General features: G+C 45.8%; 1 protein-coding gene across 3 annotated transcripts in view; it reads right to left on the reverse strand.

The window, feature by feature from the left end:
- The window catches only part of CTDSPL (CTD small phosphatase like), a 78463-nt gene extending 75159 nt beyond the window's left edge, over nt 1-3304 (reverse strand). For all 3 annotated transcript variants that reach the window (XM_083825463.1, XM_083825461.1, XM_083825462.1), the window contains exon 1: nt 2776-3304. In XM_083825463.1, the coding sequence (XP_083681589.1) occupies nt 2776-2851 (76 nt within the window). In that variant the 5' untranslated portion in view covers nt 2852-3304. The remainder of the gene's footprint in view (nt 1-2775) is intronic.
- Between the last annotated feature and the right edge of the window lie 24244 nt (nt 3305-27548).

Raw genomic sequence — 27548 nt, forward strand, 5'->3', positions numbered from 1 at the left:
GAAAAGAGCTCCTGCCAACTGTGTTCCCTCCCTTCCACGAAAGTAATTGAGCATATACTGTACATAATGCTCCTTTTAAAACATAAATACAGATTTAAAACAAATAGAGTCAAGCTAAACACTGCACTCACAGTTGATTAAAAGCTTCAGAAATATTGAAAAGAAAAAAAGCACTTCCAGGTACACACAGACATTATTTAGCAGTTACCCAGCTATTGTAAAACTGCTTCTCTCCAGCTTAAGGAGAAGAAAAAAAAAAATCCACTTGTCACAAGAAACACCACGGAATCTCCCCCAAACCCTACAAAACCCAACTCCTGAAGCCACTACGTGCCACTCGGGATCCCGGAGCACATTTCTGCAGCCAAAAGCTGAACGCAGGGAGAAGCAGGTTTTCATCAAGCTGGACAGCCTTTGCTCACACAGCACCGCGCTACGGTAATTCACGCTCTCACAAAACTGCAGACAAACACAGGCCCAGGCGATACGTGCAGTAGTTAAATCCAGGGTTAATTCGTTATGCCTCGATGTGCGTTAGCCATTTTGTGCCATAATTTGGGCTCAGCCCGAGCTAGCAGCGCACGCTCCCCCTGGGCACCGCTGCTTCTGAGCCTCTCCGTTCATCTCGGCTTCAGACACTCACAGCTCGCCGGACCTGGAGGCTCTGCTAAAACTTCAGCAGTCTCGCAGAAAAGCAGGCGCAGGGAAGGTAACGCAATGGGTTTTTGCAAGCTGCGTGCCTCGGCAGCGGGACAACCTGTAGCAGAAGAGGTAAGGGCAGCAGCGCTCCTTCCCGAGCCCTGGAAGCAGACCTGCAGCGCTCCTTCTGCAAAAGTTGCTCCGGCACGATCCGAGTCCCATCGCACAGCACGTACTACCACGCTGCGAAGCAGTAAAATCAATCCAAAACAAAACAAAAAAAAAAACAGCAAAAAATAATCTACCTCCTGTGTCGAGCTCGTGCTGAAGTTGGCTCTGGTCTGTGAAAGTCCAGCCACCCTTCTCCCTCTCCCCCCAGCCCACCCTCGCCCGCACGCAGCCTGCAAGGCCCCTGCTATGCAATTAAGCCCATCGTGATTTTCTGCTCCAGACAAGCCACCAGCAAGAACACAATGCGTATTATGCAAGTTACTGCATAGTTATGCAAGTTAGATGCATATTTTCGCTACGCAGCGCAGCTCGCTGTACTGAGGGCTCTGAAGACACTTGTTTGATGGGGATGCTTACTCTTATTTTCAGCTGTCAATTTTTCCCCCCCGATTTCTCTCAACTGGCTTTTTTTTTTTTTACATTCAGACTCCAACCAGCTGCCAGCACTGTTAATGAAGCCCCTCCAGCACTTGCAATAACACAGGCCGTTAAGACCACGGCACCATCTGAGCACCGTGTCACATCAATCTGCTCCAAAATGGGTCTGGGGAGATGTCGCACGCACAGCACCAGCCCTGCACCGCTGCGGGTACCCCACGCTCAGCACCACCGAAAGGAGAAAACGTCGTAAGTCTCCAGGGACAAGCAAGGCCTCGGAGTGGAAGTATCACTTCTCAAGTGCTAGGAGTCTAAAAGGGAGCTATGCGAGCGCTCCTGTACCAAAGCAAACGATATTTTTTTGGTAGAATGCCCCTCTCAAGTCCCTAACGGCGCAATTTGAAAAATACTAATAAATCTGTCTTCATCCTCCTGCAGTTACCGTGCATGAGGTGAGAGGACCGTGACTTTACGCGAGCCTTTCGTCGCAAGTAACCGGGAGCAACTTCTCCAGCCACCCCTCACCACTTCTGTGATAAACCACACAGAAATGGAAGCGCTCTGGGTATCAAGAGCCCAGATTTTAGGGGGAAACCTATCGTTCCTAGAGGGCCACTTGGAGGTCTACGACCATGCCTCCCAGACAACACCGCCACACGCTTTGCTTGCGCACACGAGCAATTTCTGCCCTTTCCCCCCCACCTTATCAACACTGCCTGCAACAAAGCACAAGCCTGACGCCCAGAACACTTCCCAAACCCAGCACCCCATCCCCAACGACCCCAACCACGCCACTTCCACGGCACCTTCATCCCGCCAGCACCGCGGGGCGCGATCCGCCAGGACGCGGCTGCTCAGTCCGAGACCCCTCCGAGCTTCCAAAAGGAAATGAGGTTAAGGGCGCCCGTCGACGTCTAGACTTTGGAGGAGAAGCAGCTCCCTCGGCCAAGCTGGATTCATCTTATTTTGGAGCGAAAGGCAGCCCGAGCGCGACGCTTTACGCAAGCAACAACTGTTTATCTGCCCAGCAGCTCCGACCGCCAGCTCTCAGCAGCAGCCCACATTTCTCTCGGCAGCGCGCAAGTAGCGTTAGGAAAAAAAACCCTACAGATTCTCGAACGTGAGACGGCGAGAAATAAAGGAAAGGAGGATAGAAATCCCCCTTTTTTTTTTTGGTGGTGTTTTTTTATTTTTCTTCCCCGTTCTTTTGAGGAAAAAGAAGCGCTGAGGTTTCAAAGCCTTCCAGCAAGCCCAGCGCAGGTATCCTTCCTTCCTTCCTTCCCGAGCGGGGTGCGCGCTACACTGACAGCCAGCCGAAGTTGCATCGCCGACCCTCGCGAAAGGAGAGCGCTTAATGAAATCAACCCACTAATTAGCCCCCCCGTTCCCCCCCCCCCCCCCCCAATTCCCGAGCCCCTGGCAGAGCCCTGCGCTGGCATACCTCGCCCTGAGCTCCGGGCAGGGGGGGGGGGAAAGGGGTCGGTGGGGGATCCCAGGGGTCGCCCGGCGCAGATTTCGGTGGCTCACCTTTATCCTGAGCGCAGGACAGGATCTCCTCCTCTTTGGGGTTAGTCACCTGGGTGATAATGGACGGGTTGTCCATGGAAACAGAGGGAGATTTCACCCGGCTATTTCCCTCCCGGAGGCAGAGGCTGGCGTTGCGAGGTGGGGGGGGAGTGCGGGAGCGGGGGGGGGTTGTTTGTTTGTTTAAAAATCAATATGCAGATTTCAAAAAAAAAAAAAAAAAAGAAAGAAAAAAAACACTCCAGGAACGAAGCCAGGCGGGGAGGAGGGGGGGGGGCACCGCGTATGGGGCCCCTCCGGCCCTACTGCTGCTGCCTCCTCCTCCTCCTCTTCCTCCCTCCTCCTCCTCCTCCAGGCGCCAATTCCCCACGGAGGAGGAAGGCCGGGGGGGGGCGTGAGACCAACCCCCCCCCCCAAAAAACGAAACACCCCAAACCCTGCCTCCCGCCGAGCGCTGCCGCCGCGCAGCCACACGCAGCCGCCTTCCTCCTCCTCCTCCTCCTCCTCCTCTTCCTCCTCCTCCTCGGGAAGTGCCCCGGCCCCTCGGCGAACCCCCCCCCCCCCCGCCGGCCCTTCCTCACACCGCCCCCCGCATCCACCTGAGCTTCCCCCCCCTCCCCGGCTCCCGGGCCGCCTACATGCCCCCGCCCCGCTTATCTCATCCCGCCTTCCTCCTCCTCCTCCTCCTCCTCCCTCCCCGCGGGCTCCCTCTCCCTGCTCCCCCCCCTCCTCCTCCTTCTTCTTCCTCTTCCTCCTCCCGCCGGGCGAGGAGCCGCGGCCGCCGCTTCGCCGAGCGAGGATGAGGAGGGCAGCGCCGAGGGGAGGAAGGCAGGGCAGGGGAAGGGAAGGGAAGGGAAAGGAAGGGAAGGGAACGGCCCCGCCCCGCCCCGCCCCCGCGCCGCGGGGCGCTCCAAGATGGAGGCGGGCGGCGGGCAGCGCCCGGGCCCCGCTGCGCGGTAAACAAGGGGGCGGGGCTACGGGAAGGGGGGCGGGGCTTGCCCGAGAGGGGGCGGGGCTTCGCGCCCAAATGGCTTCGCGGGAGGGGGGCGTGGCTAAAGGGCGGGGGCGTGGCCGCGGGGCGGAGGCCGGCGGGCGGAGGCCCTGAGGGGGGCCCCGAGGCTGGGAGGCGCCGTGGAGGCGCTGGGGCCGGGGCCGGCCGCCGTCGGGGCCCCGCCGCCATTTCCTCCCTCAGCGCGGCTGGGCGGGCGGGGGTCGCCTCGGAGGGCGGTGTGGGACGTGCCCGCAGGTGGCCGTGGAGTGATCCTCAGCCGCACGGCTGTTTTCGTATCGGGGGCGCCCCTGGCAGCTTCTCGCAGTGAAAATATGTATTTTTTTAGTGTCTTGAAAGCCTGCCTGTCTAGGAATTCCCGCTTCAGTGCAGCAGGGTGAGGGATGCCACGCACAAACCCTGCTTCCCCTGTCCTCCTGAGTGCCTGCTGCTAGGGGCTGAGGCACGGTGCTGGGCAGGGGAAGCCATCCACAGAACTGGCTCTTAAGTGGGGCTGTCAGAGTAAATAAAAATAAAGAAAACCTTTAGAAAACAGTATTGGTGGTAATGAGTAAGGAATTGCAGCCATGTTGCTTTCCCGGAAGAATTAAAACACGTATTTCCAATGTATATACAAGTCTCTATTGCAGCCTCGCAATAAAAAGGACAGATATTTTAAATTCCATTAACTAATTGGGGAAAATCCTTTTGTAACAGCCACAGACCCAGGCAATGTGAGTTTTTGCAGCAGTGGTTACGACAATCTCTTTTGCTCTGAGATGAGAAAACCACAGCCTGCGGTTCTGCACACACATATATACGTCTATAATGTAGATAGCTCTGAACAGTTTTAATGAATAGGGTCAAAAATGAGACAATTCAACTGCCTGGCCAGGATGCAGAGATGATCATTGTGTTTAATTCTAGCAAGAGCATCCAGTTGCTGTCATTGCAGTGGTCTACCGTAAAGGGAGGCAACAGGCCTGGCCTCGAGGAATTTTTAATCTACGGCAGTACCCCATTTAGTTTCTGGGGAAAAGTACTTAAAACTCAGGGGCCTTGTTTCGCTCCCAGTGAGTATATTCCTACAGTCAACATGTTCAAATACCTCGCTGCGAGTCTTCAAATCGCTGCATTTGTTTAATGCAGAAAAGGGTTGTTCAAAATCTAGCTGTGTTTTCTCTCACAAAGCTAACACTCCCTAGGCAGCAGTACATGCAGAGATACCAGTATTGCAGGTTTCTGGGACTTGTATTTTAGGTTTGCCCGTCCTCGTCTTATGACAAACACTTGCACAGGGAATGAGTGCAATGCCACTGCTTGCATTGCTTCCAATTGTGCAAGTTTCAACCTGTTGTTTAGCTTCGGCTTCTCCAGACAAGAGTCTTGCAATTGCAAACAGTCCCTTACAGGTTAGATCGGCAGGAGCAGGAGCTAGTACATATTGGCCGATGGAATTGGTCCTGTTACCTGCAAAGCTTGAGAGCTCCTGCTCCTAAGCCATTAGGAGCTTTATCGCAGCACTGCCTGTGTTGTAATTCAGCAAGCGCTTGATCTTTACCCGCCCAGACACTGGAGGCATTTTTAATTATCCAATGGTTAATTTACATAGGAGCTTTTGCTGAAACAATAAATTCATAGCTCTGTTATTATTTGGTATGAGTTTCTGTATCAACATTTATATTTGGATAAACCAAAGTAGCTTCCTACTAGCATTAAGACAAAGGGGCTGATTCAGAGCAAGTTTCAGAGTCATCCAGCACTAAAAACATATTCCATTTCTGTGCAGGGAAAGGGCAATTATAATGTAGAGTAGGAGAACATGTGCTCTAATGCTTCTTTTCTATGCAGGGATGAGGAGATACAAACATCTTGTCTGATGAAAAGCACGTTTTGCAAGGCTTGACAAATACGATTCTCACCCTGAGCCAATGTTTTATGTATGCTTTAAATGTTGGTAAGATTGTTTTTACAATTTACGTTGTAAAACTCCTGACAAACAGCTACCTGCTTCCTCATCTTTATTAAGGAATTTGGTATGTACTTCACTTTGGGGGGCAGCTGCTGTTTATGGAGGCAATTAATGTGGAAATAGGGTGAGAGACCATGGCAGGAGGAGACATCTCTCCCTGCAATTGCGCCTTTGCTGTTGTCACAGCCTCCTTCTCCCTCCAGTTTAGTGTGGAGAGTAGAAGAGCAGGATGCCAGTGGCTCGCTGGGTGTTGTAGGAAGTCCATGCTCTTGGGGGGCTGTAGGAAGCAGAATGGGAGCTCAGGGAGCTCAGCTGTACTTGCACTGGCAGCACTGCTGTCGCATATGAAACGGGTCCTGTCCCCTAACCAGCGTTGTTCACCCCCATCTCCTGCCTCCCATTCTTGTGCCAGTTACAAGACCAATGCAACAGAATCAAGAGCAATCCATGTTGTTTCTTTTCTTTACTTTCCAGACACTCCAAAGTGTGTACAGTATCTTCTATCTATGATTCTTTATGTGTTACATGAATGAAATCCTAAATAATCCCGTAGAACAGGTGCATGGTTTCATCTCCATTTTACAAATTGGAGGTGGAGATACAAACAAAACAATACTTTACTGTAGATTGCAGTACAAACTAGTAGGAGATCCAGATTTTCATCATGACTCTTGACATTTGTCCTTACCACTAGAACATGTCCCCCTTTCAATGCCATGGGATGTTTTATAATAGAGGAAAAAAAAATGTTTTTTAGCAGAACTGTTCTACATTAAAAGGAAGCATTTATTTTTGTCGGTATCAGCTCAGTGAAGGCTTGACCCTGGGCCCACAATGGGAGTTTTATCCTTGACTTTAATGGAAGAACAATCAAGGTCTCATGATATTACATCCTAAAGAAAGGAAAATACTGCAGTTTGTATCAATAAGATAAATGCTTCGTAGTTTGTGTAAGCTGGTATATTCTTGCAATAAATGGTTTATTAGATTGATTAAATGTCTTAACTTCTCTTCAGCTATTAATCCGTTTTGGCAGTTGTTTATTGCTTTGTATACTTCGAAGTACTGGAGATTATTCCTTAATTATCTCATTGCAGCCCATTCATTGTTTCCTAAATAGTGTCATTACAATGGTAAATTGCAACAGTAAAACAGTGTCAATACAAAGTTATGGAGTTCCCATTTTATGATGCATTCATAAAGTTAACACCATTTACTTGAAATGTAGCTGTGATTTCAACACAGTGACCTATTTCATATGGCATAAGAGATATTGATAAGAAACCATTAGAGCATTAAATGTGCTGGGACTCTGCTTTCACCACAGTAAAACATAGCATACTCCCTTTCGGAATATAGGTACATGTAAGAATTAGAACTTATTAAATTAGTACTTATTTCATCACTTCCAGTTTCACCAAATGCTGTGAATTCCTAAGATTTTGTGCCTTTGAATACGATGTATTTATTTCTTTTTGTCCATTGGGGGGGAGGGGGAAGAAAAGCAGACAATAGTGTCTTTTAGAGGATAATATTTTCATGCCACAGAAGGATAAAAGAGTACCAAATCAATCAGAAGAAAGCATCTGCTTTTCATATTATCATCAGATCTGGCAGCAATTCATAAAGTAGCAGTTGCATAACAATTTCCATTCTAAGGCCCTTCACACTCAACTGTAACTACACCTAACTTTCACATTATGAGTTGTCTGTTTCAGGCTGAGTGGTTTTGGAGGAATTGGAAGTACCGTCAAGCCCAGAAAGATTCATGAAACCTGCTTTAGAAACTGTAGCATAAATTGTCTCCCTCCGTGTTGCCCCAATACAGTGTTTTTTGGGAAAAAATAACATTGAGAATTTTGGTTTCTCTCTCTCTCTCTTTTTTTTTTTTGTTTAATTCTAATTGCCTTTCTCTGTGCATATGATATCAGAAAATGTAGGTCCTTAGCATGGGTTAAAAGTGCTGAAGACAAGGTAACTTTATTTATTTATTTTTTTAAACTACCATTAACAGTTTATCTTCAACCCAGACTCCCCATAGACTCCTATTCCAGAAACTTAGATTAAGGAACCCAATGAAGATGAGGCCAGATTGTGCCAGACGCTAGACACCCACATGAGAAACAATGCCTGAAAAGTACTCAAGCCAATGTGATGCAAACATGTAATTAAAAGGCCTGGCCGTAATTTTGATGCAGGGTTGAATTCAATTGGCAACCAACAGGTGGAAGGCTCCGTATAGCTAGCTCATCACCTGGTGACCTACAAGTGACATATCCAGTCCTTCCTAGTTGCTAATGATACGCCATTGCAAGAGAGCCTGCTTTTTTTAGCCAGCAACCAAATCATGTTCTGGCCTTTTCAGGCAAAGTCTCCCACACACTGGGTGTGCTGGTTTTGTCTTCGGCTTCTTCTGGTCAAGTTTAAACAGTCTCCTACTGCCCTAAGGTGCTCATCGACATCTTAGAGCTGGAGGCGAGCTGCCACCAGGATTTGGCTGGCGGAGACATTTGTAAGGAAACTCCCACTCAGTCAAACCAGTTGACTCAAGGCAACTATTTAAATTCCTTAACCTAAATAACTTGGCCTAAAACAGATTAGGGCTCACTCTGAAGCTTTCAAGCTACAGAAGCGATAATCTTTGCCACAGGCCCAGAAACCACCGTTTAGGAGGCAACAGCAACTTCGCGTGGTGTAATTGCTCGTCTGTCTGCAGCCTTAGACCATAGCCGTGCTACAAGTTCTTGTTGGTGGTCAGAGGTGAGAGGTGGGAATTCTGTGTGATCAGACATGGTAACAGGAGCAAGGATTCACTTCTGACTGTGCTTTACTTTCATTTGAGCACAGCAGTGGGACAGGCTAAAACCTGGCTTTGCCCTTATCCGCATACCCATGATGAGCACTCTGTTCCCCACTATCCTGCTGTAACACTCCTGCTGATAGGCCTGTACAGGCCTGGTTTCCATTTCAGTTCTACTGGTTGTCAGATAGTTTATCTGTGAAACAGATATAATAACAGCTAATCTCATGTTATGGTTCCCTGGCTGTTTATAACCCCTATTAATAGTATCTGTGGAAGGCCTGGGACTAGATTTTATAGGGCACTGGGGTAACCAGTTACTGCGCATTCCCCTGAGGCTATGTAGCATCAAGTGTAGCAGCTTGTCCTTTCCAGACTAGGTCATGACCATCTTAACTCTGTCGTTCCCTCACTTTGGGATATTTAACTTTATGCTCTTGGTATTCTTTCTGTGACACGATTGGTAGTCAATTGATTTTGCTCTCTGATTGATACTTGAGAATATCCCAACTGATTTCCAACAAGAGGCTACATAACTAAGCCCTACCTCAGGTGGGTATCTTCACAATACTTACAAGCAATCTACTGAATTGGTTGGACTGGAAATAGTCTGGAATTAACTGGAGGGAAGTAGGATAAGTATCTGATGCTTCTATACTTCTATAAGGTGCATACTTTTAAATGCTTTACATGTTCTGAATTCTCATTTCTGTTGCTGGTACCCATTCTTAAAAGTGTGCATTTTATCCCCCAAATGTGGGAATATCAACACGTGATTCAGTGAGGCGTTGACCACCACAACCATTAGCACATTCAAAGTTTGCCTCCTTGAAACAGGACAATAAATACCATTCTTACTGATAGATACATGACGGGATTGCTAAAGTAATAAGAGCAAAGGCATGCCACATTAGTGACAAGGCTATGCTTTCCCATTAAGCACTTGTAAACATGGGAAGGTGTCTCCGTACTGATTCTGAGGGAACAATCTGATGAGCTGTGAGAAAGTCCTTGCTTCGTGGTATGATGAAACTGTGGATAGGAAAGGTATGACAAAGGCCTGAAACAGCCCTAGGCGAGGACTCCAGGTCATCTTGGCACACTGGGGTATTAATTTACTCTAGGAGTCACTGAACTGAAATCATCAGTGGGAGCTATGAAATAAGGCAGTAGTACGAATAAAGGTAGTAGAATTTGGCCTTGTTGAGAAACAGAAAAGGAGGAGTGAGGAACGCAAAAGCTCTTGTAAGTACGATGTGCAGTCATCAGAGTAAACTGAGAGTTATGGTAGGCGGCTAATTTTTTTTTTTTTTAAAAAGGACTTTTCAGAAGAAAATCCTGCTGACTGTTGGAAAAAATGAAGTCAAAACAATTAGGAATTGCAATGAGAAATTCTAGCTTAATTTTATGCCATTCATTTAAAATTGCACAAATGGTAACTTAACTTTTGGCCTCGTGCCTAAAAGAGCACCTGAGAACACATCATTGCATCATCACTGAGAGTCTATTGGCCTTCTTCTTTTAATTATGGGCTGGCTTTGGAAAGTGAAGTGGCTTGATTGGTTAAGGCTGATCTAGACCTAATGAGCAGTGAATGACTACCACAAAAAATGCTGGCATGAAAACCACAAATTCTCTTTGAAGTCTATGGATCTATGCTTACTTGCCATTCTGTGACCATTTGTGTGGTTGAAATTTTGTTCACACGGCTGCTGGTGGAACATCAGAGTGTCAAGAATGTGTAAGAGCGTTTCTGATCTGGTGCGGTGGTCCCTATGGCTGGAAGTAGAGAAATGGGAGTCAAAATGGGTAGGCTTGAGTGAGAAAAAGAGAGAGTATCTGCAGATACTATGAAAGGGAGCCTTAGGCACGTGTGAGGTCTGTACGCACGGGGGAAGGGTTAGATGGAGGATGTGGTAAGGTAGAGGAAAGGAAAATGAGCCACAGAAAGGGTAGGAAATAGGAAGTCCTTGAACAAAAGCTCCTAACAACCTTCAACGCTTCAATCCTAGTGACTTTCCTCTGGCCATTTCCACACAGGGCATTTGAAATTTGAGGTGAACTTCAGTACTTTGTTTCTGGAAATCTGCGAAGAAATTTGGTGGTATTTGTTGGGGAAAAGAGCTTTAGATGTTGGAAATGCAGAGATAATTTAACGGAGATCTGTGTCTGTGCTTAGGACTAGTATCGTTCTCTTCTCTAGTGTTTGTGTCTGCTGTGTGCATAATGAGGTGGAGCCCAGTGGACACCAGGAGCTCCACATAACTTTACTTTCATGACTGTGCAAAGCTGTGGAGGTATTGCTGCTTGACTGGTTCCTGGTGACTCCCAAAGCAGAAGACACTGACCATCCCCAAACAGTCTGGCGTAATATCCTGTTTACACTGTCAAAGTGGTATTCCAGTAAAAGCTGGAATGGCTTGGACAGGCGTACAGTTAGCTGGTTGAGGTACTGGCTGGAGGGCCAGGCTCAAAGAACGCCAGTGAACGGAGTTCAGTCAGCAGCTGGTCACCAGTGGCATCCCCCAGGGCTCAGTACTGGGGCCAGTTTAACGTTTTTGTCAGTGATGTGGATGAGGGGATCGAGTGAAAAGTTCAGGAAAGTTCACAGACAATACCAAGGTAGGTGGGATTGTCAATCTGCTTGAGGGCAGGAAGGCTTTGCAGCGGGATCTGGACAGAAAATCTTTCCTTTAAAACTAGAAAAAATGGGGGAAGAGGAGAGTTTCGGGGGTGTGGTAGGCAGCAAAAAATAACAAGTCAGGATGCCTCCAGTGGGTGCATGCAGCCAGGGCAGCGAGTGCAGGACATGGCTATGGAGAATCCTCCTGCACCCCTCCTGGGAAACCTGCAGTCTCGATCACCTCCCTGAAATGCCTGTATAGCAATGCACCTAGCATGGGGAATAAATGGGAAGAATTGGAAATCTGTGTGTGGTCGCAAGGCTGTGATCTCATCGCAGTTACAGAAACGTGGTGGGGTAGCTCACATGACTGGAATGCTGTCACGGAGGGCTGTGTGCTTTTTAGGAAAGACAGGCCAGGAAGGTGAGGCGGTGGAGTTGCTCTTTATGCGAAAGAGAAACTGGAATGCATCAAGCTCTGCCTGGGGGTAGCTGAAGAGTGAGTGGCAGTTTAGGGGCAGGGATTAAAGGGCAGGCTACTGTGGCTGATACTGTTGTGGGAGTTTGCTGCGGGCCTGTTGATCGGAAAGAGGAAATAGATGAAGCCTTCTAGACAGCTGGAAGTAGCCTCACAATCAAGCTCTGGTTCTCATGGGAGACTTCAACCACTCTGGTATCTGTTGGGAATACCGCACAGCTAGGCACAAACAGTCCAGGAGGTTCCTGCAGAGTATTGAAGATTCAGTTTTGGGCCCTTCACTACAAGAATGATACTGAGTTGCACAAGCATGTCCAGAGAAGAGCAACAAAGCCGGTGAAGGGGCTGGAAAACAGGAGTTAAGAGGAGTGGCTGAAGGAACTGGGGTTGTTCAGTCTGGAGAGAAGGATGCTGAGGAGAGACCTCATCGCTCTCTCCAGCTACATGGAAGGAGGTTGCAACAAGAAGAGTGTCAGTCTCTTTTCTCAGGTGACAAGCGATAGGACACGGAGAAGCAGTCTCAAGTTGTGCCAGGGGAGGTTTAGACTGGATGTTAGGAAGAATTTCTTCACAGAGAGAGTGGACAAGCATTGGAATGGGCTGCCCAGGGGAGTAGTGGAGTCCCCATCCCTGGAAGTATTTAAGAAATCTGTGGATGTGACATCAAAGGACATATTTTAGTGATGGGATTTGGTCGGTCATGTTGATGGTTGGACTTGATCTTAAATGTCTTTTTTAAACTGGATGAGTCTATGATTTTATGAAAAGGGCCATGAAACAAGCTCTGTGGTAAATATCTACAAGTAATGTAACAGTCTAAACCTTACGAATAAACTTTATGTGGGACAATTTCGGATGTAACTGAGATTATTAAAAATATTTGATGGTGAATTCAAGATGCTTGAATAATCTTGCCAAAATTAGTCTCACCGCACTGGATTCTGTACAATATGTAATCAGAAGTGACCCACAGCCTAAAGATTTGCAATTTAAGGGGAAGAGCTAGATTAATTGTAGGAGAAAGAAAATACGATTTCATGTGGAAAACAAGCAAAGAAAGAGTAATTTAGCTGAGATTACATAGGCAATTTCTGTCAGGGTTGTATTACCCCATCTGCTACCTCTCCAGTCAGAGATGAAAATATCCTGTAAGATTTTGAAAATCAACCCAGTAAAGACACAAGAAGAAATATAATGTGGTAAGTTATGCACTGCTCCCGGAAGATAGACGAAGTCCGTAATTCCTGGTCCTATCACCCACCCATCAGAAGCAGAGGCACTGAGTGGCCCCCTGGGATGCAAGAGCTCAGCACTGTGAGCAGACACAAAGGGCTCATGGAGCGTGTACTATTGCCTCATGCAACCGCAGTGCAATCGTTTGTTCAAAAGGTGCCAAGTGTGAAAATGTAACTGATGCTGTGTCAGTGGGTCAGTGGGAAGCCTCTGCTTGTTTATTTTTGTAGCCACCACCGCCCCAGCAGGGTACTGCTGAACTGAGATTCTCACATAAGCCATTCCCAACTTGAAGCCTGTCCCAAGCCACCAACTTAATGAGTGCCACTGCTGTCATTTACAGCTAGCAGAGACATGGTCGTAAGTGGAAGCAAATAGATTGTGGCATTATTAGCTGAAGATGTGTAGGCAGGCCTGCCACAGCAACAGACTTCACACAGTTGCAGTGTTGACCGCTTTGGAGACTGATATGCCAATTAAATTCAATTAGTTGGCTCTTCAGCTTGGTTGAAAGATCAGCCCGTGAAGCACAAATATCTCAAGCCAAACAAATTTTTCTTGTCTGTCATGGGTAAAGTGCTCTGCCTGTGATTGTCTTTCAAATGTTCATCTTAACGTTCTCAGGTGATTTTCTCCAAGCTTCGTTTGATTCCACATTTCAATTTCCCTTGGTCAGTAAATGAAACATTTTCTTTGCATAGTGGCGTTACATTCAGTTGGGGAGATATATATTTCTGGGCACAAGCCAAACTGGTGTTTAGAGACTATGATAAAAGTGGAAAACAGTGTTGCAATGTGTTGGTCCAAGCCTCATTTGCAATGCTTTGCCCCTGGCTAGTCATCCTGCAGCTCTGTGTAGCAGAAGTGTGCTCTGCTCTATTTGCATGCAGAGAAGACTTTGAACTGCCTGGCATTTTGTGTGAAATTTCCCCTTGGCCGAAGGCCCTGTGCAAGATCCATGTACCATTTAAGTTCTTTATGAATTAGCTTTTACCAGAATAGTTAAATAATGAAGACAGTCTGTTGGCCAATATATTGATAAATGAATTACTTGGCTTCCATTGACTGCTATTTCTGTGAGTGTGTGGTTACTATTTGCAAGTATTCATGCGGCTCCAACTACACGTGGAAGTGCGTGGGTCGTGGGGTGACAGTACTTTGGAGAGGTGGGTTTTGGCCTCCCAGGGACCTCCCCAGCTCTTTCCCTAAGGCCGAGTTGGAGGCTGAGGGGTTTTGTTGTATTTACAGGCTGCCTGGGCCTGACACAAAACCAACAAACAGCTCTAGGACACCTGCTTGACCTATACTGCTTTGATTTAGAGAAATAAAGCTCTACCCCATAGAGAAAGGGCTGAAATCCTGCTGCTCTTGGGAATGTTATTTCAATGTACTTGTTCAGTGAGTTGGCCTGGTAGCTTACAATTCAGAAACCCTAGAGCATTTGTGAATTGTGGGGGAAGTACACTATTCATTATCTGCTGTCAGGCATTCATCATTCCAGTGTAAGCTTCAATCCTCTCATCAAGATGCAGAACATTACTTATGACCAGTCACAGGCCATGAATAATGGCTTAACGAAATGAACAGTTCTCTAACAATTCAAACTCGGGTTTGTTAATCAAAACTATTCAGAGCCAGATTCTGGCATCCCATCACACACACACACTGAATAACACCTTTCCCTAGTGCAATCTCTTCGGTTTTCATTGCGTTTAAAGTTTAACAAGCTTTTTTTTTTTCTTTTTTTTTTTTCCTTTTTATTTATTTATTTATTTATTTTTGTTCTGACCTCACCTAACTAGCTCACAGGAAAAGCTGGAGTTTGCCTCCACCAGAATTAGTAGCTCTTGTCTCATTCTGCAGTAGCACTTTCTGTACAAAACCACTTGGCAGAGATGACAAATCTGCGTGTCTTTTCCTTAGCTCCATCAGATGGGATATCCACTCTGGTCAGCAGCTAAGTCCTGCCTAGAGCTAAGCACTGATTTAAACGTATCTTTTATTCTTTATGTGGGAAAAGTAACTCAAAGTGACACATTCTTTATGGGATCTTCTACACAGCAATAAAATATGACCGTATTCATCCATGTGTAGGATTATGCACTGTTCTAGTCAACCTCCCCACTGAGGTTTCACACCATCAGCAGTTCTCTCCTGTATATTGCCAAACATACTTCAGGCTCCTGGAAAGTGGAATATATTCATGTATCTGCAGCCCAGTCCCCAAGTGTTCCTCTACAAATGTTCAGAGCAGCTGGTAGCTCTAGCTCTCTTCCCCAGTCGTGGGAGGCTTCTTACATTTTTGCTATTCTGAATTGTGCCAAGGAAGCTGGTACTGCATTTCCAGAAGCAGAGATTGATTCAGTTGGCACATTTCATTTGCAGAGAGCTTTCTGGGTAGAGGTGTTAAGGTAAAGCCCTGGAAATTCTTCTGAGAACTGAGCCTTCTGTATCCAGTACTATCTTTCTATCGTAAAGCCCAGCCGTGGTGCTGTGCATACTAGGTATTTCTCCAAGAGTGGTTCCCCAACTGTTTTGGGGCATGGGATTACTTAGGGTAATGTGGGTGTGATAAGATGTTTCCAGAGTCCTCAATGTATTCCTGCTCTAATATTCCTTGGCTGAGACTCCCAACGGGACTCTCAGGGATATAGATACCCAACTTCCATTGTGGTCAGACTACATATGCATCATTTAAACAGAACTTTGCATTTTATTTTATGTATTCATTTGTAAGATCATTTTGAGTGCATCATCTTCCTTAGCCAGTCCTTCCTTGGGATCATGCTTTGAGAAGTGGTCACAATAGTTTCTACCCTGGAATGTGCTTCCCCTTATGATTAAATGTCAGTCTATTTGTATGATTAAATCAGTGCTCAAGATGAGGAAGAAAAAACCCTCTAGATTCATGTCAGAGGATTTCTCGATCAGCAACGGCTGGTGCAGGGGAGGTGCAGCTTGCTATTTTTTTTTTTCCCAGCAGATTACGGTTTGAGGCACTAGCTGCAATGAGTGGGAAGGGAGGAGCAGGGGAAAGAGAGAGAGAAAAGAAAGGCCCTCATCTAGAGGGAAGCCAGAATGCTTACCTCTCACTTTCTCTCCCTCCTCTGCCTTGCATTCGCTGCCACCAGCTCTTCATCATCTCATCCTGCCCCTAGGCCTAGAAATGTGGGCATCTGTGAGAGAACAAGCTGATATATGGTCTTGTCTCCTCTTGCAAGTTTTCAGCAGATTTTCATTTTGGTCATTTCTTTTCTTCAGGCATTGTATGTTTATTAGAGAAAGGAGAGGAAAAATGCAACCCAAACAACATTTCAGCTTCTCCAGCAAAGTTTCTATTTTGATTTATTGAAAACTTGTCCAAGCACTTATTTATATTTTATCTGTGAAAGACCCAAAAAGATTCATCTGAAACAGATATTTCCATGGAAACGTCCATCTTTGATGAGATGTCGTTCCTCAGATGTTTCAGCTGAAGAATTTTGTCAGTTCTGGCAGAAAAAAGAGTGGAGGGCAGAACAAACAAAGATGAAGCTCGCAGGAAAACATGCAATGCTTCAAGTTAATAGGCTAAAATGTCAGCTGGTAAACTTCCATAAAGCCAGAAAAGTCAACCAGTCAACCCAAGTCAATGGAGCTATGCTAATTTACAGAGGATCTGGCCTTAGATTTTAATAGAACCAGCCTAGCAAGCTGTTTCTGCACTTACCCATCCTCCTCCCTTTTTAATAAGCTCTCAGTCATACTTGGCCTATCCTTTAATAATTCACCCTTCTCTCTTCACGCTCCTTCTTCCCTCTCTGGAGATAATAGGATGGGATTTTCTGCTTGCAGCCCGCACAGAAATATCACAGACAGGTTAAACTCTGCACAGCTGGCTACTGCCTTCTACCATATCCCTTGTGACTCTTTCTGGCCTCTAATATCTATCCTCTGTTTGGTCTTTACTTAGCCAGTGCCAACTGACTTCAGTGGTATTTGTTATAAATTATAATATAGTGTATTGTATTGTAATGTATAGAACCTGGGATATTGAAGCATTAAGCTCACGGAGCAATCAATTACTTTAATGGGAGTTTTGTGTGTCTAGCTGCAGTTCTGGAAATCAGATCTGTGTGATAGCTCTAGGACGCAATCCAACACCTGGAACAAGAGACTTTTCTACAGCAGAAGTTACTATTTCTTTTTTTCCTGCTAAGGGCCAAATCGGTATTTAAAACACAATTGGCAAGATGCGCATTAAAGTATGTTTTTTTGTTGTTAAGTGTAACTCCAGCGTATAATGACCCCGTGTAACTGCTCAGTCCTCAGTAGCTTGTAACTCTCTGCAGTCAACAGCTGGATACCCAGTTCCAGAGCTGCAAGTTTCTTAACCTTGTCCTTTGAAGCCAGGACCCGATGTACTGACTTTGTAAGACCCACCAGACTACTTTTCTTAATCTAATCCTAATATCCTGGTGACCGTGTCCTTCCCTCTCACCTACTTTTATTAAAAAGAGTAGGGATGTGCTGATGCAAAAAAAAAAAACCACCTCCCTTGCAGGCCTTAAAAGGCTCGTGTATCTTTATTATTATTATTATTATTATTAATAATAATAATAATAATAATTTATTTTGAAGATACTAATAGAAAATGTGCAACTCCTGATTGTCTCCTGTAGAAGTAAATAGTATTGAGTCCACAGAGAATATGAGCCTCTATCTTCAGTAACGTATTTCAAAGCTTCAGTTCGCTGTACCCGATCTTGTTCACGTGGAGGAGTGAAGACACCACGCAACATCTGAGATGTCTTCTCTGTTGATTTCTCAGAAGTATATTGTATGGAGACCACCTTTTGCACACCTTTTTCCAGATGATGCAGAGATGCTGTTTGATTGCTCCCGGTACGGAGCTGGTAACTGCATCTTCCAGAGAAATAAAAGGTAATGTGTGTGAATGGTTCCCTTACTGAAAACCAGTGGACTTTATATTGGTTAAATCAACCTCTTGGAACAACAGAGGCATGGTTGCTGTCATTTGAATTTCAGCTCAGCATCTTGATTGGCATTCTTTTTTAATGACTTTTCCTTATTTGTTAAGTTTAGTTGATGGTTATTGCATTTATTTCTAAAGAACATTACTTTAATTAAAAAAATCTCTGCTCTACAGAAATTAATATTCACCGTGTATATGGCACAAAAGTGTATGTGGTGAACACAGAGAATAATTAGTAGCTGTAGGAGAACTTATGAGAAGATGATTATGAATATGTAGCAGAGGAAATAGACTACAAGGAAATTAAACTGAGAAATTTATGAGTGAATAATTGACCTCTGAGTAAATACAAGCATTCTCTCAACAGCCACTTGAAGTATTGTTAACCACTCAGTATTTCAGAACATTAACCACTCTTTTAGATAAACAGTTCTTTGCTATTGGCAATGACTTACTCTTTGGAGTTACTTTGCTATTTTGCAGTGTGATTGCTTACTGTATACATAATGTTATAAATACATGTGGTGCCAAAACATTGGAGTAGGTGGGAAAAAAGCAAAAATGCTCCAAAGCACTGGAGTAGGTGGGTCATAATCTGTTAGATATGTGTAAATATAAAGTTATGCCCTCTACCAGAAAAAATAGTTGTAAGGACTAACTAAATCCGCTTTGAGAATTATGCTGTTACAAATGAGATCCGAATTTTATCACTACTACCAAATGAATACAGATCTATTTGCACAATGAAGCCATCAGCCTAAAATTGAGATTTTTAGAACTGATGGTGAAGTTTCTAAAGTTGATTTTCAGAGTTTGCAAAGCTTGCATTTCCCCTTAGATTTGGTGAGTAATTAGGAATTCTTCCAGTGGCTTTAAGGACTGTAGGCTAGAGGTATAAGCTTGTTCCAAAGAAAGTGCCATCGTCTTCCAAATAAAAGGTCTGGTGGATGTGAGCAGATACATAAGCCAGAAGAGCAAAGCTGATAATGGATCTATTTGAGAGGCAGGTCCCAGGAAATGTAGAGCATCCATGAATAAGGGCTAGGCCTTCTACCTGAATTGTGTAATTGAGCAGGTTGGGGTCAAACCTTTCTGAAGGATGACCATGTTCATATTTTGAGGATTCAGAAATCATAATGATAAAAAATAGGATGGAGATGCTTGTTCACTGGAAAACCTATGTATTACAATGGTCCATGCAAAATGAGTCATAATGGCTATATATTGAGGATAAAGATTTGTTTTCATTCTAGAGAGAATATTTATTCCGGCTGATTGTGAACCAGACACATTGCTAAGTTATTGCTACATTTACTCTCATGAAACCAATAAGAAAGATATGGCATTTGTGAAGCTTTGTCTCTTCTCTGCCTTCCAATTAAATAATGGTTAGTGTACCAAACATTTTACATCACAGAATAGAGGACAAGCAGTTATCCGGAATACGTAATGATCAACTACAATATGTGACTGATTGAATCAGGTGAGGAGTGTGAAGGATGAGGTTCATTTGCTGGCCTTGGCCTCTTTGTTTGGCAAAGAGAGATAAGAAGACAAAGCTCAGTTTTATCAGAAGTTAACGAATGACTAAGTAGATGAGAATCTCGTATCAACTCTTTATTTCATTGCAGTCCAAGCAATTAATGAAGTATGCATGGAGGCAGTGGTAAAAGACCAAATGTAGTACCTTAGATGTTCCCTTCTTCTCTGCTGGAACACAGAGGGATACTCTTGGGAGGTACTGACTGCATCAGTGTGGACCAGGTAAGGCTGTTGGGTTTGAAGAGAGATTCCTGGAAAGGTCCTAAGCTGCATAGCTGTAGTCTACAGGAATCCGTATTTACAGTCCCAAGTTCCACCTTTGGCTATCTAGCTGGAAGTCAACAAATTTGGGTAGCTAAGGTTATGAGTCATAGGAATGAAATTATAAGCTTAACCCAAAGGAAAGACATGGATGTGCTCCAATTCAGCAGAGTTTTTATAGGCAACGAACATTTTTCTTTCTGTCTGGGAAGAGAGAATTACCCGTAAGCTAAAATCAAGTAGTCCAGAAAAAAAACGATCCACATCTGTTCTTAGTGATGATGGGAAGGTTTTAAAGGATACATCTACACTAGTTAAACAAACAGTGTTTGGCCCCTGGGATTTGCCTTCTGTTTTGTTCAGTTATTAGAATGATCCCTGGTACAATTTTTGGCCCAGGTCATCTAGCGCTGTCCCAAACAGTCTCCACTCACAGCTTGGAAGTTCACACGAACAAGGGACCTTCCCCCACAGGCAGTTTGGATGAGGTCACCTTCTTCTGGAGGCTGAAGGACTTGGATAGTATGGACACAGCCAGGTTGTCCTAGTTGGCCTCTGCACCATAAAATACTCAGTGGCACAATTAAGTCCACTAGAAGAGGTGTAGCTGAAACTGGTTAAGCTATATGCAGACATTTGGGGGAGATCCTTCCTCTATGACCTCTTGAGCTGAGAACAGCTGAGATAAATCGTAAGAGGAAGAAGGAATTGATAAGATCTTCTATTATAGGTAAACTACTTTAAAAATGGCAAGACTGTTTGAAAGAACCAACACTACTTGAACTGTTGTTTAGTAATTTCTGGAGCATTCTGCTTTTCTGGAGGTTTTCAGTAAAACAGCTGGAGGTTCCCACGTGGAGAATTTGGATACTAGAACTGAAGGTGTATTTTGAGCCTCTGTGGCTGGGCTATTTCAAAACAAGCGGCAGCAAAGACACGAAGTCCAAAGTTCAAAAAGAAGTCCCGCACTTCAAACTGGGGGCTAAGAGTAAGATGCAAAAGGAGTGAGCTACAGTGAAAGCTCCAAGAAAGCATCCTGATGCACCACTTAATGGAAGTAAACACCTACATATCGGTCCAAATAGGAGAACATGGACTTATGTGCTTTCTAGAGTAGGGTCATGCAGAACTAGAAATCTGATGGCAGAGGGGTTTGATTCTGAAGTTCCTGAGAAAGAACTTCTGGGGAGGTGGATTTATGGATGTATGGGCAGGGAAGAAGTTAGAAACTGTGTGGTTGTAGAAATCAAATGAAGCAAAGAGATTATCTGTAGGTAAAGATCTGAAGAAGTAAAGGTTAACCTTGTTTAATTGGAGTTAACATTTTCTAAGCGTTTAGATACTGGTTTATATGTTCTGCATTCTAAAGCAATGGGCCCAGCTCATTTGTACTGGCACAAATGAGAAATAAACCTCTCCACGCACTTGAGCTTCTGCTGTGTGTGAGATGAAAATCAGAGCCAGAGGCATTCGGAGTTTGAAAGAAATATTTTTGTTTTTGATGTCTATTTTTGCTGCCTCTATTTCGAGCAGACATAGCCAGGGCTGGAAGTGAATGCAGTGTCTCTGAAGAGGTGAATTATTCCCAGCCAATCTGTAGTGGCAGAAGTGTGGTATCTTATGGGCTTGAAATAGACCATCCTCATTAACCACATGTTGGGCCAAACTCCATTAATTGCTACAGCCCCTCAGGGCTGAATTTAGCCCATTATAACAAAGTGATAATATTGTTGGGAGCTATTTTTATGTCCTGTGCTGTAAGTTGAATACTACAATACAGTATAAACTTGGTAAAGCCAAGATATTTTTAGGTTTTGGGGGGGCATAAAGTAGTTTCTCAGTGTTTGTCAATGCCTTTCTCAAGAGTTCCCAACAGTACTAATTAGTAGAGATTAATGATAGTTGAAGTTAAGGGAGAACTAATGAAGGTGGTGTCTTCAGACTCATGTCCTTCTAAAGGTGTTCAAGGAAAGCTGGGTGAGGTGGTGGCATGCTGGCCAGTGATCGGTGGGACTTTAATGTGCTAATAATTGTGCCACTGATATGGAGTGAAGAAAGAACCATGCAAGACCCTTGAAAATTTTATTACTAAAGCCTCTAGTGTGGCCTGTGTGGGACTGTTGAGTTGCAGGTGGCTCGCGTACATCTCCCCTGCTGCTCTAGGCTGTGTGGAGAGCTACTGGGCTTTGCTGGCATCAGTTGAGGAAAGTGTAGAGGTGGCAGGGATGCTCAGACTGACACCACCAGTCCATCGTGGGACTAAAATGGGTGGTCAGACCCCTTTCCTCAAGGGACAGTAGGAAGTTAAGAAGCAGTTGGTATATCTGATCTATGTGCTACTTCAGTTTGTCTTTCCATCTGTCACTTGTCGTACAGCTCTTGGCCATCTCAACATTTTGGTACATGTCTCACGAGCTCAGGAAGACCAGTCAGTGCTGGGGTTTGGCAGCACAGACAGGACTCGCTGAGTTCATCTGAAAACCTCTCCCAGATGCATCCCAGATGCATGGTCTCAAAACCATGCTCCCCTTCTGCAGCGAACACGACGAGGGTGAAGGTGGGTGCCGTGCTAACATGTGACGGTTCGCCAGGATGTTATGTGCTGCTGTTCTCCTGTGTTGCTATTCCCCTGGCAATGACAGCAATTGTTTGACACATCATCCTGCCTGCCGCATGCCTGAGCTGCACAGTGCTGGCATGAGCTGGCGTTACACCTGCCGAGTAATTGCGCTCTCGCTAGCTTCAAGATCAGGCACGTGAGCCTCAGCCATTCTGAGAACAGCTTCGGCCGAGCACAAAATCAAGTTAAAGAGAGAAACCCAGCAGGCAGCGAGGTGCTGAGTCACCACGCAGCCCTCCTCGGATAGCCTTGCAGCAGTGCAGAGGATCAAAGGTGAGGTGACCTTGTGCATGGGAGGTGAGGCGAAGTCCTCTGCGCGGGCTGGAATGTACATTAGCTCAGGAATGCAGACAGGCAAACAGGGCTGAGCGAGCGCCTTTATTAGCTGCTCTAGGCACGGCTCTGAGATCGTCCGCGTCTAAGAGGAAAAAGCTCTGCGTTTGTCCAAAACTCTGAGAATCAAATGCTCACAACGTATTCTTCAACCTGTTCTTCTGACCGGGACTGCGATTAGGCTGGGTGATCTTTGGTTTTGTTCTGCTCTGGTTTGAAGCTAGCTGGGTCATTCTGGGAAGCCTGGAAACCTCTCTTTAATTTGCTAAATAGGAAACTTGCATCCAGCCTGTAATTTCACAATTCTCATTATAATCTGCAAAGCAGGATTACAACAGGCTGTGTTTTAAAGATTACTATTTCCCATCCCAGCTCCAGCCCACTCTCTTTATTTCAGTGATCAAAATATCAAGGTCATTATTTCTGGGTATATTCTGCACTTGCTGATTTCTATACCGACTCCTGGCCTAGGTAATTAAATTAAGCTACCTTTTGACTACTTTTAGAGGGATTGTCCGGCCAGGCTGGTTTCACTGGCTTTGTCATATGGACCCAAAGCAACAAAGAGGCCAGTGCTGTTTGCCAGATCCCCTCCGTGGCTCTGAGAGGTGTGTTACAGAGAACACAAAGGTGTTGGTGAAGATGAAAGCAGAACCATGTTGTTTTCTGTTTAGATGCCTTGCCGTGTGCTGGGATCACAGGTGCTACTACAGATGGTACAGACGGGTAAGATTCATCCCTAGTAACTTTACACATCTGCAATGTGAACTTTTACTTCTGAGTAGTCATCCTGGACACCCTTTGCATTTCAAAAATTTACCTCTCCCTAAAGTAGACATTGGCAACATGTACCCTGTTGGGTTTTTCCCTAAAAGACCCCATTTGTCTTCATGGACATCAATAGAGGTCAGCAAATAACCTCACAGACATCTACACCTGAGGTATTCAGATTTAGTTAGTGAGCCTCAGACTTCCAGTCGAGTTTTCTCTGGATCTCAGGGTTATGAAATCAAACCTCTGCTCAGTCTATTTTTACATCAGCCAGACATCTCTGGAGATGGAATTGCCCTCCTCCCCAGATATGATTTGAATTTGTTTGCTAAAGCATCTGCACATATGGCCCTTCACAGAAATCATGCTTTTATGAGTTTCTTGCCTTGGGGCATACCTCCCTTTTGAACCATCCTCTGTGTGAAGTGTTGTGTGACAAGGCAAACTGAATGGGATGGCCGTGTTTCTTTCCATTACTATTTGGGAAGCCACCAGTGACCAGAACAGCCATGAGAAGAAAGCCACCAGGGCAGAAGGCCCAGACTGGCTCCCGATGGACAAAGCCCATCACGAACCAGCCTACGTGCAGAACTGGGGGGCTGTGCCTGGATCGTGCCTTACCATGCGCCATGAGATCCTCGGGATGAAAGGAGCTACATAAACATAAAATATCTCTATTGATTATAAATGACAGCAAAAGGGAAACGTGTGATTTAAAGCAGTGCCAGCTGTGGTCTAATATCAGATAAACCGCACTGATGCTGTTGTCAAATCCAGTTATCCACTCTACACCACTCATGTCCAGGCAAGCTGGGGGTAAGGATAATTTTTTCTATCGACCCTACAGAGGTCTGCATTCTCCTGTGTGCCTTTCCTGCAGAGATATGGACATGGACACTGCTGACAAGTTGCATTCCTCTTATCGGGGGCGGTTATGTCACTGGGCTGGTGTAAATCTCCCTCTTCCTCGCTCGCTGCTGTCAAAAAGAAGGAGGGCAGCTTGGCACGGCGCTGCCCCCCAACGCAAGAGGTGTGACTTGTCAGCAAAAAAGTCATGGAAGCGATTCTACCGAGGGTGACAAAAGGTTGAAAGCTAACACAGGGACCTCCCAAAAAAGCACCAGGCAATCTGCACAGCGATTCCTCCTCTCAACACGTGTCTTATGTAAGGGGACGGGGAGGCTGACTCACTGTGCTGGGGACCTCCCGAAAAGCTGGGCAGGACCGGCATCCTGCAGGCTGCTCTTACACCATCCATCTTTGGAAATGTGGTCCCATCAGTTTGTAAATTGTGCGTTTCCATATCTCATCTCACGTGGCTTTGGAGGAATGCACCAAGCATCGAGTGGTGCTTCAGGTGCCCCGTAGTATCAGAGATGGCGGGTAGGAGATGGGACCTGTGCGAGACCTGGGTTCTTCCTGAGTGGCAGCTAGAGGCCAGGTGAGGTAGACCAGGGCATTTTCAGGGGCATTAGGTGTATATTTGGGCATTTGCATTCCTTCCTACACGTCTGCATCTTCAGTGTCTCCATCTGAGCTGGTCACCCCGGGCTGTTTTTGTACATGGTGTAGAGACGTAAGTATTTTCAAGGTGTGGTTTAGCCAGACTGTTTTAGACACCTCTTTTAGGAGAAGGTGAGTTGTTCCCTAGACACCACCGACTGTCACAATTAGATTTCTGTGACTACAAAGGGAGCGTAGAGCTGCTAACTCAAATGCAGGCATTTGCATCCAGTTGGCTGAATCTCAGCCCGGGTCTGGTCTGTCTCACGTTGACATCAGTTTCATACCAAAAAAAAAAAAAACAATCCACGGATCTGCTTGTGCTTGTAATTACAGCAGTGTCGGTGAGATTAGACTCAGAACCACCGCTTGGCAGTTTTGTCCCCCAGCATAAGCTCTGACAGATAGTCGTTACGGTAACGTTTTCATGGCTCCTTTCGTAAAAAACAAGAGTTTCGGTTGAGAATTATTTGTTTGGATCCGAGCCAATTGCAAACTGCTTCTATTTTAACGGGGTGTCCCAAGACGCTTTCAGTTACAATGAGGTGAGCAAGAGATGTTTTGGTTTGCTGGCGATTCTGAAGGATAATTGCACACATCTATATTGTTCCTATTTTTCTGTATTGTAAAAAGTTTCACTCAACACCAGAGAAAACACGTCAGGTCGTTTTTTAAGCATTTTTCACGTTAAAAAGAAAAGGAACCGAGTGAAAGGAAATATTTGAACAGAAAGACGTTTCATAGTGAAATCCTTCTCAAGCAACTTTTTTTTGGTTTCAATTCTAAATGAATTTATGTGGCAAAACTGACAGAAATTCGCAGAGTTTCTGCTTTTTTCACCAGAAAGAGCATTTAGCCCCAAAAATACACCCACGCTGTTTCAGCTGCAGCGTTCACAGAGCCGCAAGGCTCTGGGCCCTTGCTGGCAGGATGGGAGGGACCGGGAGCAGCCCCTGCAGGTTGGTGACAGAAGGTTAGCAAAGGGCTCTTGGAAGCCTTCCCTCTGCGACACTTCCACAAGGTAAATGTTCCCGTTATTACTTGCAAGCCGGCCGTATATCACAGCAAGTACCAGGTACAATAAGACCCAGACAGCAAAACTGAGAATAAATAGATGATGGAATTCCTGGCATTAGTTCTGGAGCAGTTTGGGACTGGAACGAGTGAAAAATACAATTTCTCTAAAAGGGAAGTTTCCTGTGAGTAAAAGCCAAATGTTCCCCTCTGCTCCCCCTCCTTCTTTCCCCAGATTCCAGTTTTTCACTGGGGAGAATCCAAGTGTTTCAAGTGAGTTCAAGCAGAATTTCATTTTGTTGAACTGGCCTGATTTGGGATGCAAACCGACCTCTGAAATGCTGAAATTTCCCGTGGGAGCAGAAATTCTGAATTTTGCTCAGCTCTAGTTACTCCTCGCATGGAAATGGCCTAAAGCAAACAAACAACCACTCTCCTCGTGCGGGTGGGAGAAGCGCCTGGTAAGTACGTTAATTTGGAGGGGGTTCCCTGGTGGCTGCTCCTCTTCCTCTCTTCTGCCCGGGGAAACCTGTGCAGGGATCAGCTCTGCAGAGCGGGCAGTGACAAGCTCCCCTTCCAGGCAGAAATAAACACACACATACATAAACTCAAAGATCCATTCCTACAGGAGTTGTTTACACCCCAGGGCGGGCTGATGTGGCCTGAAAGTGCTCCACTGACCTCAACGGATTGCCCTGGCAAAAGGATCACCGCGTTCCCTATGTGAAAACATGCGATTTCCCAGCAAAACTAAGACCCTCAAGAATTTTGTGGTAGGCTCCGCAAAGCAGCTGATGGCCCAGATGGGACTTCATAGCTGCGGCTGGATGCTGAAAGGCTGCCAGCTGGCGAGGCAGCCCCGTGGGTGAGGTATCCGCACGTTACCGGTGAGGATCGGCGAATGTGCCAGAGCTGGGGCCCCAGGGGGATGCGAGCGGCCCTGGTGGAGGCAGCTGGGTCCTTCTCCTTGCCTCTGTCTCTCCGACAGCTCAGGAACACGGCTGCAGGATGACAGCAGCCTCCAGACCTGGTGAAAACCTGGAGCAGCTCAGGGGAGAGCCAGACCCCGAGGTGCGGAGCGCGGCTGCTTCTCCTACCCGTGGCTTGCTGTCCGTACATACAGGGCACAGGGTGAGGAACCGTGTGGTTCTGCCTCCGTGCAGCCAACAACAAAGATGGATGTGCCCTCTAAGCACCGCAGGCTCCGTCCCGAAGTATTCCTGGCTTTCCATGCCGAGCTTCAGCCTCCCACCGGCTATTGTATGGCCGCAGCCCTTTCCCTCTCATCTGAGCCCAGCAAAGCGCCCTGCGAACAATTAAGTCTCACTATCCCCTAGCGAGCTGGGGAAGAATTATCTCCTCATTTTTACCTGTCTGGGAAATGACACAGAAATTAATTGACTTCAAGGTCACTCAAAGAGTCAGGGGGAGATGTGAAAATGGGACCCAGGAGTCCTGACTGCTGGTCTTTTCTAACCACCAGATACCTAACATCAGTCGCTGGAGAACCCGCTCATAGGCTTTGCAGTTTTGATTAAAGGTTCAAAAAATACTGGAGCTTTAAAGGAAAAAAATAATTCTCTCCAACTTTACCAGGCGATGCATGACCAGGCACAGCCCCCCCGGGAATACAAGCTCCGCTGAAGACGAGCTGACCGGCTGT

The sequence above is a fragment of the Anser anser genome (genome assembly GCF_964211835.1).
Source record: "Anser anser genome assembly, chromosome: 2".
NCBI classification, from domain to species: Eukaryota; Metazoa; Chordata; class Aves; order Anseriformes; family Anatidae; genus Anser; species Anser anser.